We start from the raw sequence: 16,848 nt of genomic DNA on the forward strand, positions 1-16,848 counted from the left end.
TGGGCTGGGTGGGTGGAATGTTTCTGTGTAGCGGTTGTCATAGATACAGTGCTTGGTTATATATTTGACAAGTAGGTGATGTGGAACTTAAGTTACTATGGATTTTTTTTTTGTCCTTGCTCTTTAAGATTAAAAAAAACAAAGTCAAGATCAGCATGACTTTGCAGTGCATCACGGTGTAACTAACCTTCTCTTCTTTCATTCCGGTGATCCCCTCCTCTGTTGCACCTCCCGCCTCGGGCCGGCCGCAGGATGATGAGGAGGGCATATGGGCATAGCCGGGCCTGTAAACCAAAGTTCCAGTTTTGTTTTGAGGGGTGAGAAACCATCTTTTCTATCATATTTTTCTTAAAAAGAAAATTGCATTCCAGTGTTGTGTTTTCGTGTGCGTGCTCAGTTGTGCTCGCTGATGTCTGTGACTGCTCTGTGTTTGCTACTGTGTCCTGTAAGCGCAGAATGTCCGCGTGCTGCCCCCCACCCCGCCACCCCCAAGGACCCCCTCCATCCTCCCTACCTCCCCATCTCCCAGCCACATCACCGTTCTGCCTTGTTGGGGTTGTGTTGAGCACGATACAGATGTCTGTGTTATCTGGAGTTGTGAGCACTGCCTTTGCTAGGCTGTAGACACACTTTCTGGCATGGCGGTGGACTTAGAAACAAGTCTCCATTCTCCTTGGGGTTTGCAGCTAGCTGCTTGCTTATACCAAATATGCCAATGTGGTGCGAGCCTTGAGTCCTCCTGGTTGTGTCTCATGTTTGGCAAAGGAATAAGGAAAATAAAAGCTGTGTGTCTTCATGCAGCTGAAGCCGTCAACTCTCAGAAGCTCGCTTAATGGACTGCGCTGTCTCCCTGTGACAGTTTTGAAGGGAAAAGCCAGGATTGAGGCATAGTAACGGTGAATGGGCACCATTGCACTTTGAACTGATTAGAACAGAAATATTAATTTAAGCGGGTTTCCTGACTAGCATTGCATCAGTTTTTATTTTGTTCTTATTGTTTTTTAATAACTCTTCCATGGAGCTTTGCATGTTACATGACATGTGCTGTGTTTTTCAGAGAGTCTTGCTTTTTCTAAAGGCTGATGTCTTAGCTGGTAAGACCCCCCACCCTTTATTTCTGTCCCAGCTATATTAGGCTTGAAAAGTAAAACAGCTTATTTTCACCTGATTCAAAATAGAACCTAGAACTCCAATTGGTGAGCTGACTGCAGATGGTTTACCTTTTGCACCAAGTCACAGACTCCTTGAAGTAGATGCTGCATATGGTCATGAAGCAAATGCTGATAAAGTTGATAACGCTGAGCGTGCTGTTTGGTTCAGAACCCAGAATTTGGTAGATAATGTGCCATACTGATGTTTAATGGTCGAAAAGCTGATTGAGCAGATTTTCTTTTTAGCAGGATAAATGTGAATTCTTCTTAACAGGATAAATGTAGTAAGTCAAAGGGCTTGGGAAGCACCACATCTGGGAGTAAAAAATCCAGTTCTTTAGCAACACTCAGCATAGGTGCCCTTCCCAGAACCTTGCCTTCCAATAATATGATGGTGGTGCTCTTGGTGGATTGAAAACCAATAACTGATGCATTTTTCTCATGGTTGACAGTTTCATTGCTATTTCACTGCTGGGTGAAACCAATTACAGGTCCCACCAATGAGTCTTATTACCTTCTCTGGTCCTGTGGGAACACACAGGGGATCAATCTTCAGATACAACATCTTTCCGTGTCCATTTGTTGTTGGAAGGATTGGCTCTGTGTTTACTTTGGAGTACCTGATCCATTCTCTCCTTCTGGTTAAGGTGGAGGACAGCATTGGAATTCCGTAGGGTTGCACTGCTGACCCGAAAGCCAGTGCCTGTCTGTTGGTTCAAATCCTCCAGCAGCTCCACAGGAGACACATGGGCAATTTCCTCCCTGTGACTCAGCGGCTTTGGAAACCAGATGGAAGGTCAGCTATGAGGCAGTTTTGACTCGGTGGCAGTGAGTTCACAAACGCCAAGTGGTTTCTCAAAGAATCTCATCTGTATACAAAGAAAACAACCAGCAACAAAACCCAATAGTGCTGTCAAATGGATTTAAACTCATGGTGACCTGATGAATTATAGAGTCAAACTGTGTCCCATAGGGATTTCTTAACTATAATCTTTATGGAAGCAAAACTCTGTCTTCTGGGGTGCCCCTGAATGAATTTGAACTGCCAGCCTTTTAGTTTAATTGCCAAACTCAAAGTATTTGCCCTATCTAAGGAACTCTCTTCAGTATGGGTATTAGAGGGGGAGCACAGAAATGTCTCAAGTTGCTTTTGGAAGGAAGGCTTTCTCCCCTGTGCAAACGCATTAGGGGCCCTGGTGATATAGTCCAGAGAAAGGTGCACTGCTAAACCAGAGGGTGAGCATTTCTGGCAGTTAGACTTTACTGGCAACTCCATGGGAGAAAGATGGCCAGTCTCTTCTTATGCAAATAACAGCATCAGAAATGAAAACAAAAGTCAGCTATGAGTCGAACTCAGCTTGCTAGCCATGAAAGAGAAAGGTGGAGAGCTTATTAAGAAATATTGCCATTTCCTCTCTCAGAAAAGCAAACAAAAGAATAAAATAGTTCTAAGTTAATGAGTGAGAAGAGAGGATTCTATAATGCTATAAAATGAACATGGAAAACGTGCCCAACATTTGTGTGGAGGAGTTAGGCAGAGGAGGCTTCAAAGAGCCTGGAAGTTACCTTGAGAAGTGTAACACGCCCACCTGAGGCTCTTCTAGTCCTTATCCTTTGTTCTGCCACCCTAAGTCTGTGATGTTGGAGTATATTTGTGTTTGCTGGAGAATAATGAAGATTTTTAGGATTCTTTCCTAAGGTTTAGGTCATCCACCATGCCATCTTGTAATATGAATATTAACATTGCCAAGATGGAATTGGTATCAAAGACTATCGAATATCTTTATTTACTCAAGTTAAATGGAGAAACCATGCTAGACCCTTATCCCTTTTATTCTGTCTCGGTTTTCCCAAAATAGCATGTACCCTAGGAAAAATTATCTTCTGAACAGTTTTGCTGTTGTTATTTTTTGGTGCTCTCAGGCTGACCCCAACTTGTAGTGATCTGATGAGCAATGGAGTGAAAGAGTGCCCAGTCTGGTGCCATCGTCACAACTGTTGCTATTTCTTCCAGACCATTGTTGGAGCCACTGTCGTAATCCAATCTGTCTCCTGGAGAATCTTCTTTTTCACTGAGTCCCCCTCCTTTGCCAAGCATGGTATCTGTCTCCGGGAGCTCTTCTTTCCTGGAAAAATATCTAAAGTGCATGAGACTCTGTCTTACCATCTTCCCTTAAAGAGCGGTCTACTCATGCTTCTTCCAACACAGATTTGTTCATTTGCTCTGGAAGTCCATGGTGTGCTCGATATTCTTTACCTATACCATCATGCAGGTGAATCCATTCTTCAGTCTCCCTTATTTGTCATTGGGCTTCTGTGTGCATATGAGGTGATTGAGAAGCCATGCCTTGCATCAAGTGTACCTTAGTCCTCCAGATGCTTTATGTCTTGGTTGCTGCCACCACAGATCTTGATTTTAAAGCCAAGTAAAAGTCACTCTTTGACAGTTCAGTCTTTTATGGATTCATTATGATGCTGGTTAGTGAGCCGGTTGTAAGAATTTCTGTCTTCTTTGTGTTGAGATATAAACCACACTGAAGGCTGTAGTCTTTGCTCTTCATCAGTGTTTTCCCATGTTCTTTACTTTCAGCAAGCAAGGTTGCGTCATCGTCTACATATTGCAGCTTGCTGTAAGTCTTCCTCCAGCCCCTAGGCCATGTTCTTCTTTACATATTCCAGCTTCTCAAATTATTTGTTCAACGTGGAAAATGAATAAGTATGGTGAAAGGATACAACCCTGACAAATAACTTTTCTAATTTTAAACCGTGAAGTATCTATGCCTTTGTTCTGTTCTTAAATTGCCTCTTGGTCTACATACAAGTTGAAAATAAGTCAATATATAATTGTGTTTTAATATGTTGTAATAAATTTTATAGGCTTCTGAGGGAAATTTTATCTTTCTTTATGACTCCTTTAAACAAGTTTGCTCAGATATCCTCAGGCTTTAAAAATCCTATCTTTGAGGATTTAAGTAATGAGACACTGAGGGGAAATTCCATTTTATTCCTTACTTTTAAAAATTGTGCTTTAGGTGAAGTTTGCAATGCAAATTCATTTCCCATCCTATGATTTGTCCATAAACTGTTGCATGGCATTGATTGAGTCTCCACTTCCACCCTAAGTTCCTTGTCTTCTCCTCATTCTCCCCACTTCTACCCTAGGTTTCTTATTTATATTTTTTTTTTCATCTAAATTTTCTACCCCTTCCTGTCTTTCTATCTTTGCTTCTGGGCAAATGTCCTTTGATCTCCTTTAATTGATTATTCTAATAAAAATATTCCTCTGGAACTTGCTTATCTTATGAGTCTATCAGGGAACTCTGGTGGCCTAGTGGTAAAAAGCTGTGCTAGAATCCCAAAAGCACAAATCTATAATTGAGTTCGAATCCACCAACTGCTCCATGGAAAAAGGTTAGGCAATCTACTCCTGTGTGATTCAACTACTTCTAAAAATGCGCTGGAGGGTTAGCTATGACTGATGGCACATAACAAACAACAGCATGAGCCTGTCTATTGTTTAAGGAGTCCTGGTGGCTTAGTGCTAGCTGAAAAGTTGGTGGTTCAATGCACCAGTCACTTTCTGGGAAAAAGATGGGCATTCTCTTCTCATAAAGAGTTACAGCATTAGAAAGCTGGGGGCAGGAAGGAAAATGCAACAATGAATGAATGGAAATTCAAAATCTCTGCAAATTTTCATTAACATTAATAAAATGAAATTTAAAAAAAGAAAGTTGATAGAGGATCTCTTTGAGTCCAAATTGACTCGACAGTAGCAAGTGGTCAGTCTTATTTGAGTGAGTGGTAGGCTCCAGGGTTGGTTTCACTTCCAGACTGTGCCTGCTGTTTTGGGACTATAGTCTGAGGTGTTCCTATAGTCTCTGACAGATCAGTAAGTCTGATCTTTTTGTGAATATGTTTTTGTTCCACATTTTCCCTTACTTTTATTGGACTCTTTTGTGATCCCAGTCAAAACAGTGACAGCCGGACACCATCTAGTTCTTCTGTTCTTAGTGCCTTACAAGCTGTGGTTCATAGGTCCATTAGTCCTTTGAACTGATTGCTCACTAAGGTTTTTTTTTATTTTCTTCACTCCCTTCTTAGACAGGAAGTGGGTCATAAAAGGATACCTTTTAAGAACTCGCCTATCTGTACTTACCAAAGTAAGGTGTAGAATACTGTTGGATAGTTATAAACTGTGTTCTAACTAAGCTGACATAGATGTCCTCCAAGCCTGTGGTTCTTTGCCTTTGAAGCTAAAAATATCCATGAGGTATGTACTTTGTTATATCTAAAAAGTTCTTTAACTATCTTGTTTCTCTGTTGTCTGGATAAATAAACATGCAGCACCTACAATTATTTATGTAGAATAATACACAACCATACTTATATCTGAACAGTACATTTCTAGAAGTTTGTCCATTTCCTCTAGCCTTTTAAATTTGTTTAAGTACAGTTTTTCATAGTCTACTGTTATGGTCCTTACACACTCCTACACCTCTTTAGCATACATTTACATATAATATATGTATCATCGCATGTATATAATGTCTTTAGTATTCCTATGTACACATTTTTAAATTATTGTTTGTTAATACTATTGTTGTGTGATTATTTATGTTCTGTTCATTATCATGTTGTTGTTAGATGCTGTCTAGTTGAGTATGACTCATAATGACCCCATGAACAATAAACTTGAACTCTGTTCTGTCCTGTGTCATCCTCATAATCTCTGATACACTTGAGCCCATTGCTGCAATCTGCAGTTAGGTATTTTTTTCCCATCGTTTTGCTATTATGAATGATGCTGCAGTGAACATGAGTGTACATTTATGTCTGTTCATGTCATGGCTCTTATTTCTTTAGGATATATAGGACCTAGAGGTGGGATTGCTGGATTCTATTTGTATTTCTAGGTTTTTAAGGAAGTGTCATACTGTGTTCCATAGTGCTTGTGCCATTTTACATTTTCACCCTCAGTATGTAAGAGTTCCCATCTTCCCACAGTCTTGCCAACATTTCTTATTTGTTTGCTTTAATTGATTATTAGTGTCACTGTTATTGTTGACAAATGCTATGTCATTGTAGTAGTTTTGCTTTGCCTCTCTCTGACGGTTAACTAAAGTGTTGTCCAAGTGTCTTCATTGATAAAGTATACTTTCATAGCCTTTGCTCGTTCTTTAAATGGATTATCTTTTTGTTGTTAAGGTGGTTTTGTAAAATTACATTTTGTTTATGGAAGATAATTTGTAATTTTCTTTTTGTGAGTTCATTTTCTTTGCCTAGCTTTAGTATAAAAGTCCTGAATTGGGTTTTGCAGTGTAAGCATAGAGGGCACACAGTAGAAGTCCCTTGTCTGCCTTTCAGTCAGTCTAGCGCCAGTGAAGTAGTCCATAGGGTGTTGTGCTCCTAACCCACATAATTTTTTGGACTTTGTGTGTGTGTGTGTGTGTGTGTGTGTGTGTGTGTGTATTTTTCTGCAACCAAATTAATGTGAAGTAATATCCTCTCTATTTCATTGATTTTATCTTCTACTAATCCAGTTTTGTTCCTGTGTCTTCCTATTGAGTTATCTATTTCTGAAATTTTATTGTTAAGATTTTCTATGTTGCACTGTTTGTATGATTTCAGCTTGTCTATTTTGTCATTTTATTTGTGTATTTTTTTCTTTTTAATTTTTTTTGTATTTTTTTTCTTGATTCTTAAATTTCTTAATGTTTTTTCTAGATCTCTTCTAGAACACTATATTATTAGTCTTTTTAATTTTTCTATCAGCTATTTTCATTCTAATTTTTACCTCCATAAAATTTTCTGGTTGTTTATTTTGATCACTGTTTGGAGCATCTTGTCCTGCTTCTTTTTGTGATTTGATGTTGTCCGTTGTCTCTGTGACATTAAGATATGTTTATTGAATCCTGATTTTTTTTTTATCTTGTCTTAATGTTTTTAAGTAGGTAGTTTGTGAGGGTACTACTCTTTTCGTTAGTATGTCTATACTGCTGTCCTCATTACCTGTCCCCAGGAGGGCAGCACAGAGGCTGTGTGAGCACAGGGCTCTGTTCACTGGTCTTGCAGGGTGGCTCAGAATGTAGTTGATATTGTACATTAGGTGAAGTGTCTGTCTGGCCAGTCACTTAAATTTGGGCATAGACACAATCTTTACTGGTTGCTGGGTTGACTATTGTGTGTGGTCATAGTGAAGGTGCACAGATCACTGTATCACGGTGATACAGAAACTCCCTGACAGCTTGATAGACAGGGCTGACTGGAGTGGGTGTCCAGGAATAAGTATCCAGTTGCTTTAGGGTTGCGAGTTCCAGGCCAAGACAGCAAGAGGAAGTTGTGTCCCACCATTCCGAGGGTTCCTGTTGTAATGCAACCACAAAGGCACACAGTTTAAATCCACCAGCTGCTTCATGGTAGAAGAATGAGCAGTCTCTTCCTGTTGATTAACTGTCTTTGAAAACCTGCTGGAGTGTCATGTCTGAGTAGATACAACAACAAGCTAAGATGTATAGCCCTGTCCACTAGGGTGCAATGTGAGAGAGTTTGAAAGGCGGTCTAAAGTCCCTAGAACACATAGCTGGAGGAAGTAAATGGCACCTTGTTCTGTGAGCTCCCTGTCAGCGTGGCTGGGCATACAAGCAGGGGCTTCTAGTTTGCAGGTTCTCAGTGTCAGTGACTGGGTAAGGCAGTGAGGATTGCCAGTCTGTGTGGGTCCTCATCGAGGGAAGCTGGGGTAAGTGAGTGGATATCAGCATTCTCCAGATCCTGCTTTTCTGTGGCCAGGTGTCTGATACAAGTGGCTGATAGAAAGGGTGACCACTGACTGTCTGTATACCCCAAACTTAGAGAACAGGGTGATGGAAGGTGCTGCCAGACCTCAGTCACAGAGAGAGGCATAGGCAGGGGTGGGTTTGTGATGGTGAAGGAAGTAAGAGAGACACTGCAGGTCCATTGGGTTTTCAGCACTTGAGGAAGTTAGGAGTGTGGCTAAAGTGAGCATATTTAATTTGCACAGGGTGAGGATCACACCATCCCTCCTCTGCATGTGGATGATGATGAGTCTTTCCTGCTTTGGCTGCATCAGGTGATGGGGATTTTGACATGGAATGCTGCTTGCTTTGTCTTCAAATGACTGTGCTGTGTGGGTTTGGCTGCCAGACCACCAGTGATCCACCATTCTCCAGGTCTCCTGTTTTAGTTATGCCCTTTCTTTCCACTTATCACTTAGTCTAGTGCCTCTCATTTGCCTTTGATATTCAGGGTTCCAAAGTGGTATCTATATCTGATTTGCTTGTTTTCTTGGCTCTTTGTTGTACAAAGCATATTACGAAACAGCTGACTGTGTCATTGTCTGAGACCCTTATATTGAACTTGCTTCTGAAACAGCCGTTACATGTTTTGAATCACCTTACAATCTGTGAGGCCTAAGGAGACGTGAAATTTACAACGAAGCATGGATAATACTGACACATTAAAAATTAACTATTTTGAAAGTTTGATTTATGACCCTTATAAAAGAAAAATTATGAGGTTATTTTACTAGGCATTAGTAATATGTACATAATTGTATCAGAATGCCCTGACTTGAATCTGGGGTTTTGGTGCTGAAATGAATCATAATTTAGAAAAAATAATTCTAAGAATTATAACAAATTAGAATTAACATAATAGCCCTAACAGCTCCTCCCTCTTTTGTCACATCTAGATACTAAGTCCAGGCTTGATTTGTCTCTAGGATCATCCAGTGATGGTGTTTGCAAAACAAACTAGAGTAAGCTTGCTTTCCTGGAGTTTCAACAGCCTTTAAACCATCTATCATTGAGTCAAACCAGTTTATGGAAACACCATATATATCAGAATAAAATACGTTGCTTGGCATTTTTAGTGGCTGACTTTTCAGAAGTAGAGTACTAGATTTTTTTTCCCAAAGCTTGTCTTTGGGTAGACTTGAACTTCTGGCCTTTTAGTTAGCATCAAAGCATGTTAACCATGGATATCATCCAGGAACCACTGACAGCCCCTAGAGCTAGCCTTTCCCTCCTTGGGCCTTGCTCCCAGGCCTGACTCTTTGGAAATATGGCCTGTGCAGTCCACAGGGCTCCACTCTTGATTTCACACTCTCCAATCAATTTCTTGAAATTCTTAATAGTTGTTAAATAAGAAACCCTACATTTTCATTTTTTGCTGCATTCTGTCGATTATGTACTTGTTATTGTTCATACCCACCAGATATGCTTATATTCTATCTCCAGCTTATCTCTATGCTGCCTTCCAGTTCTTAGTAGATAAGAATCTGTGTTGCCAACCCAGAGGCAAGTGGTTCAAACTCACCTGCTGCTCTGAGGAAGAAAGAAGGGCAGTCTCTTCCCCTCTTATCAAGTGCCTCTGAAAATCCATTTGGGGGTCAGCTATAGTTGGCTTCTAACTCAATGATATGGAATGGCAGGGTTTACCTGTGGCCTGCATTATTTGTGAAGCCCGTGTTGCACAAGAGCTGTACACTCAATTGCGAGTCAAAAGCTTGACGATTAAAACTCAGCAGGCTCTCTAGAGCAGTAAAGATGCACCCATCTGCGTCCGTAAAGATGATGGTCTTTGACACCCTATGAAGCGGTTCTACTCCATCTTCTTTGGTCATTATGAGTTGGATAGAACTGATCAGCAGTAGGTTTGGTCTTCTGGGGGTTTTGCTTATCCTGGATGAATGTCACAAAATCCATGGGGTCCCATTTCCAGCAAGTCATTCCCCTGATGGAGACCCCTGTGATGCAAATTCAAACCACTGGCCTCTCTCACTCCACGTCCATCATCTTGATTGTTCCTGGAACCTAATTATATCTTCTATTACCTTGCAAGATACAGAAAAGGCAGCTGCTCAAATCTTCTGTAATTTCCCTTTGGGAAGATCCACTTAATGACGCTGGTCAGGCATTTTATGTCAGCCAATAACTATTCTGTCCCATTGAATGGAAGTGATTTCTTGGATTCCTGGGAGCCCTTTGGTTTGTGACTGTTGAAGGAGTGGAAATAGGAGGAGACAAACCTATTTACCTTGTGAGATTCAGTGTTATGTCACTGACACATTTGCCTTGACATCTGAATGTTTTGGTTCTTACTGTGAACTTTTGTAACCAAGCAGACAGAGAAAGCAAGTCATTATTTCTTAAACCACTAGAAAAGAAGTCTTTCTAGAATGTAGATTTTAGGACCTCGCTTCTTTCACCTAACAAAAAATACAAAATTCCCATTGTTGTTAGATGCCTTTGAGTCCAGTATGACTCATAGTGACCCTATGAACAACAGTCCTGAACCGTGTCCTATCCTGTGCCATCCTCATCTCTGACACACTGGAGCCTATTGCAGTCACTGTGTCAGTCTATCTCATTGTCCTCCTCCCCTTCACTGACCCTCCACCTTTCCAAGTATGATGTTCCTCTCCAAGGAATAGCCTCTCCTAGCAACATTCCCAAAGTATTTCCATTAGCATGTTCTAAATGATGGAGCTTCATTTCACACACTTGGGACATGTGGCCTAGTGGTAAGAACTTGCTCTGCAGTCTCAAAGGTGTGCGGTTTGAATCCACCAGCAGCTCTGAAGGAGAAGGATGTGGAATCTCCTTCTGTGTGATTTGCTGCCTCTGAAAACCTGCTGGAGGGTCAGCTATAGTTAGTTCTGAACCAATGGCACACAATAACAACTGTGAAGCTAGGAGATCTGTTAAAAATTAAGAACTCTAGCTGTGTGCACCAGCACCAGGGTGGGCTGCAGTGAGGAAAGCCAGTGGAGCTCCACAGAGGGCAAAAGTCAGGAAGGAACCCTTTTGTTGGGGCTGAAAAGCTGTACATCCTTGCCTTCTCTTCCCAGATGAAGTTCAAATATCAGGCTTATGGTAGTCTGAGAGCAAGAGAAACCTGATTTCTTGGAAAGGAAGTCATGGGGAAGCCCTAGGTTCTTGTCTCTTCAGCCAAATCCTAGATTCTTTGAAAACTTATCATTTCCTTTTATGATTTCTATTCAAGGTTAAGGGAGCTCTGGTAGCTTAGTGGTAAGGAGCTACACTGGCATCCCAAAAGTGCGCAGTTCAAATCCACCAGCTGCTCTGTGGGAGAAAGATAGACAGTCTCCTCCTGTGGAATTTACTGCCTCTGAAAACCCACTGGTGGGTCAGCTATGAGTTGATTCCAACTGGACAGCAACAAAGCAAATGTACAGCAACAACAACAATGCAAGAATATAATCAAGTGCTTTGAATTCAGTTTAGACACCATCACTGACGATAAGACACAAGTCTTCTTTATGTAATTGGCTGCTAGGACTTATTTCTCCTTCACTTCTTTCCTTTTCCCTACCCTTCCTCATCCCTTATTTATTCTCTTTACTTCTTTCATTCAGCCTTAATTCTTTATTCATTGATTTACTCATTTTATAAATCCATCCATTCATCTATTCTTTTTTCTGATGACATATTCTTGGTTCAATATTGGTAAAACAATAATGAGAATAATGGGGGTAGTTGTGGCCCTGTGAATCAGACAATTTTGTCAATAGAAACAGACGAGCTGTGAACAGATGAATATAGAACTTACACATTTTGATGGTTGCTCTCACAGAAACAAAGATGATAGGAAGAACCCACTTAGGAAATGTGGCTCAGTGGACACCCTCCCAAGGAAGAAATTTTAAAGCCAAGTTTGAAAAGGGGAGAGTCTGGAGGGTCTGTGCCAAATTGTGTGTTGAGAAGATGGTCCCAGGCAGGTATGTAAGGGCCGGAGGCGAGGAAGAACTTTGTGGAGTGAAGGAGCTGAAAGACTAACGCTGGTTAGAGCATGGAACAGCACAGTGAGAACAGTGAACTGGGGAGGGCCAGCTTGTGGAGGCCCTTGTGGGACAGCAGAGAGAGAGCTTGCATCTTGGCTGAAGAAAAATGAGCCAGCATTGACAGATCTTAAGCAGGGACATGACATAATTCAATTTATGTTGGAGAACAACCTTGGCAGCTGTGTTGAGGATGAACTGTTCTCGCAGGAAAACCAGAAGTTGATGCTGATCTATCAGTTGTAAGAGAATTGATGGTGGCCTGGCCAGGGCTGTGCTGGTGGTGAGGCAGAGATATGACAATAAATCAGAGCTACAACTAGGAAGCCAGTAAGAGTTGGGTAGAAGGTAAGAGAAAAAGAACCAGGCAAAGCCTGCAGATGTTTACCTTGATCAACAGGGTGTTGAAGCTGGGATGGCCCATCGTTCAAGGACAGGCGTGGGTGAGCAGGGAATCCAGTATTCCCCTTTTCCCAGATGTTTGCTCGGTTCTGGCCCAGACAAAGGCCGGCTCACCATCTGAGCTGTTCTCTTTTCCATTTGCCCATGGCTCAGCAGGGGAATCTCCGGGCTGTTACTGCAGTGATGTGCAGACTGTCACGCATGGCGGGAGTCCAACTTCACAAGCATGTGGCTGCTCTTGAGTCACAAAGAAACGGAGCGAAGTTGAACATCAGCAACTGCAGAGAAAGATCAGCGAGCTGTGAACTAGAGCGAAGTGTTGGGGTTAGTGGATGCCGAAGAGCAGAGCTCTTATAGGAGGTGGGAGGGACCCAGAAAGAAGAGGTCAGTGTCACCAGGTCACAGTGTCTCTTGAGACCACTGGGCATCATGATTTTTTACCTTCTAAGGTGAAATCTCAAAGGCACGTGGTTCAAATACACCAGCTGTTCCACGGGAGAAGGATGGGCAGTCTCCTCCCATGCGATTAACTGCCTCTGAAAACCCACCAGAGGGTCAGTCATGAGTCTGTTCTGACTCAACGGTGCACAGCAACAGCAAAAACAAGGGGCACTTAGTGAGATCCAGGCTGCACGTGGTGATCAGCTTCTCATTTTGAGGCTCAGTTATATTCTTTTCTTGGGGGAGGAGGTGGAAAGAATTCAATAACTATCTTTAGGAGTTAAGATGAGGCATCACAGGCGCACCATGACAATGCTTCTGCATTTCTGGCTGAAGAAATTATTTCTGAGCAAAGTGAATTGTTTTTGCTTTAGTCTTGTCCCCACTGCCTTCTTTTTTTCTTTTCTTTTCTTTTTTTCCCCTGCTTTTCTGCTCATCTGGAAGATATCTGTGTATTTATATCTTCTTTTCAGGCTTGTAAAACTACTGTTCAGAGCTACAGCTTGATACCCTACCCACACTTCTTACAATCAATAATTCATTCCAAAAATGTGTCTTACTCTCAGTCCTGGAGCCAAGGCAGTAAGCAAAGTACAGTTCCTACCCTGGAAGAATTTAGAGTGGTACATGGATTCTTCAAATGGAATCCATGACATCCCAGTTCTGCAGGTTCCCTGATGTGTTTACCAGCCATCTGTTCTTCCCAGTCAAAGAGAGAGAACTTTGACTCTCACCAGATCCTCCCCGGGGCCAGCACCTCAGGAAAAGCAGAGCACCATCAATCTATGGGAAACTGGCTGCCACCGTTTTGGGGTGGCTCAGAGTGTGGCCTCTAGATTTCAAGAGACCTGGATTTGGATCCTGGCTGAGTGACCTTGGTTGAATCAGTTTACCTCTCTGTATCTCCATTTCCTTGTTTGGGGACGTTGTGTACATCTCAAAGGACTGAGATGAGGACAGATAAGATGAGGTGAAGGTGCCTCACTGAGGAGCGTGGTTAAAGGTTCAGTTAAGCCCAGCCGAGATGCTGCCTCTAACCACTGGCAGCCCCGTGGGTGCCACAGTAGAAATAGACTCTATGTGGTTTTCAAGTGGATCACCAGGCCTTTCTTCCAAGGCACTTCTGGGTAGCAGCTGAGCCATTGGACCACCCAGACACTCCAACTACTCCATACCTATTTTTGGTTTTATGTTTGCTGTTGAGTTGGAACCGACCCATAGCTAACCCTGCAGTGGATTTTCAGAGGCAGTTAATTGCACAGGAGGAGACTTCCCAAGATATTAGAATATCACTAATATTATTACTTCTGGGCTCAGGAGCATGAGCTGCAGCTGCCAACTGCAGTCCTAAACTCCAAGGTCTGCATTTCCTCTTAGACCATTAAGCATGTTAACCCTAAGAATCTACCCTCTTCAGTTTCTTTCTATTTGAATGACATATGAGTATAGCAAAAAAAAAAGTTGTTGAAGAGTATTAATTAACCCGTATCTTTTAACATAAAGCTTCCTTCAAGTAAAAGGGAAAAATCTAGTGATTGATGGGAAGAGCCAATACAGACTTAACGAGCTATAGGGAGGTGTTGAATTAGTAGTGGTGGTGGGGGGGGCAAGTTATCATGTCTGTGTGTGCCTCTTCCTGCTTTCAAGGGTGGTGGGCTTGGGGGCTCAGTGGATGCATTAGAGCAGAATTGTGTCCAATAAAGAAGTTCTTGTGGGCTTTTCTGGAGGTCTAAGTGTTACCGGGCGAAACAGGGCATGTCACCTTGGAGACGGCCTCTCTTATGACCTGAGATCTGGTTGAGAAATCATAAGCAGACAGAGGTGATAAGTGACCACGGGCCTGCAGTGGGAGGCTTGTAGCAGAGGGCAGTTGCGTTTCACCATGTCTGCCCTGTGCCAAGGCTGGCATGGGGAGATTGCGCTGGCCTCTCCCACCCCCCTTGTTGTTTGCTGTGGAGTGCCGAGTCAGTCTGGTCTCATTTAACCTCCTTATTAATGATCTGTAAAGAAGAGGGAAAGAACATGCAAAGGAAAGTCGCAGATGACACCAATTTGGGAGGTGTTAGAAATGCTGGTGAGGTCAGAAAAATCGCACAAATGGCCTGAAGAAGGATCAGAACGAGGAGGGGAAATAACAGCTTGGAGAAGTCCAGACACGCACATCTGGTGAAAATTAATCCGAGAAGCAGATATCAATGGAAGGGAGGGGTGTGCAAAGCTGGATAAGAAAAGAAAAGGCTGAGTGGACATCTGGGAAATCCAGCCCAAGGATCAGCCTTGACAAGAGCAGGCGGAGGCCGTGAGCACTGTGTGGTGCCGGCTGGAACCAGAGGGAGAGAGCCATGAGCAGCATCACCATTGGTGGCACTCCTCGCCAGAAACGGCGCTGTCCACTTGGCACATGACGGTTAATACTTACTCATGTCCAGAGAATCACCCAAGTCGCCAAAATTGATGGGCAAGGTTTGTAAAGAAATGCAAATTCTAAAGTCATGCATTTATTGCATTAGGTAAGTCTGCTGTCAGGGACAGTTCCAGAGTACTGAGAAGCAATGATGTCAGTCTAAAGACTAAGGTGCTCCTGATTCAGGCTGTGGTCTCTGCAATAGCTTACCGTGCATCAGGAAGCGGAATAATGACTAAGAATGACAGAGGAATTGATGCCTTTGATAAAAAATAGATGCCTTTGGTGCTGGAGAAGAGTCTTGAACATACCATGGACCACCAAGAAAACAAATAGGTCTGTCTTGGAGAGGGTGAAACCAAATTTCTCCTTGGAGGCTATGATTTTGAAGCTCTGCCTCACATACTTTGGGCATGTGGCCAGGAGGGACCATTCCTTGGAGAAGGATTCTCTGAAGGGTAGAGAGACAGCACAGGAGAAGATAACCCTGGATGAGATTGATTGACACAGTAACTGGGGTGATGAGGGCAGGTGTGTTGGAATCACAGAGACTGGCTCAGGACAGAGCCAGCTTCAGAGCTATTGTACATAGGGTTGGTATTAGTTTCAGGCAACTCAGTAACACTTAACAGTAACAACATTGATCCTAGACTTACAGTAGTAATAAGCATTTGCACACACAGCCAGACCAGAGTTTTCAGGGAAGATACAAGGACTTCCTTCTGGAGAAGAGTCATCGGTCTCATTCCTAGACTTGATAACTGAGAGAAGCTGTTTCTCAAAGACTTTTTGTGGGGGACATCCATTGATGGACCAATATAACAGGCCAGCCTAGAGTTTTCTTAGTGATTCAGGGAAAGAACACCAACCCTGCCTCTTTCCATTTATCTCTACAGCTACAGTAAAATGGAATAGCCTGTTAGCAGTGTCCGAAATGTTTATTGTATGTTGTCAAGTCATTCTCTGCTCATAGAGATACTGTATCATTTCCTAGGCCACAGTGATTGTAGGAAAAGACCACTAGGTCTGCATGGCCTCAGTCACATGAGGGCAGGTGGCCACACCTACATGTGTCTTGATTCTGCCCGCAGCCCTTTCCCATCATGCCTTCGCTGAGCAATAGGAACTCTTGTGGAAAGTTGGTTCTCTCCCTACCCCATTAGCTTGGGTGACCACAGCATACCTTCTTCAGGAAAGTGTCCTTCAAAAGCTGAGATGGGATCTTTCCTCCTTTGTTTCCTTAGAACATAGATTTTTAAATACTAAGGACAACAGCATGTCTGAAAATGTCCATCATGCCAGGCCCAGGACTATGCAGCTCATGTGTTAAATCTTTCAGTCCGCATGGGGATGGATCTAGGTGACAGGTCCCTGATTGTGTGAATGAATCTTGCCCTTTAGAGCCCTGGGCCAGGCTGCCCATTCTTGCTTGCAGGGCTTTCCCCCTTGCTGAGGTGATGCTCAGCCTGAAAGATTCCCTACCATTCCTTTCAGATTCCATGAGGTTTCCTGGGCCTAATTTATTTGAAACCCCACTGTTTGCCTCCAAAATCAGGGTCCCCCTGTTAAGTGTGTGCTAGTCTAGGGTTCAGCCTGTCCTCAGACATTTCCTTAGGGCCTCAGTCCCTGTG

At 42.7% G+C, this 16,848-nt stretch overlaps 1 protein-coding gene across 1 annotated transcript in view; it reads left to right on the forward strand.

The window, feature by feature from the left end:
* The window catches only part of ERC2 (ELKS/RAB6-interacting/CAST family member 2), a 1,171,987-nt gene that overhangs the window by 1,068,687 nt on the left and 86,452 nt on the right, over positions 1 to 16,848 (forward strand). Inside the window, exon 17 of the mRNA XM_006892220.1 lies at positions 252 to 317. Within this exon, the coding sequence (XP_006892282.1) occupies positions 252 to 278 (27 nt within the window). The 3' untranslated portion in view covers positions 279 to 317. The remainder of the gene's footprint in view (positions 1 to 251; positions 318 to 16,848) is intronic.

The sequence above is a fragment of the Elephantulus edwardii genome, unplaced genomic scaffold (genome assembly GCF_000299155.1).
Source record: "Elephantulus edwardii isolate Elephantulus edwardi_28Jun2011 unplaced genomic scaffold, EleEdw1.0 scaffold00113, whole genome shotgun sequence".
Classification (NCBI taxonomy): domain Eukaryota; kingdom Metazoa; phylum Chordata; class Mammalia; order Macroscelidea; family Macroscelididae; genus Elephantulus; species Elephantulus edwardii.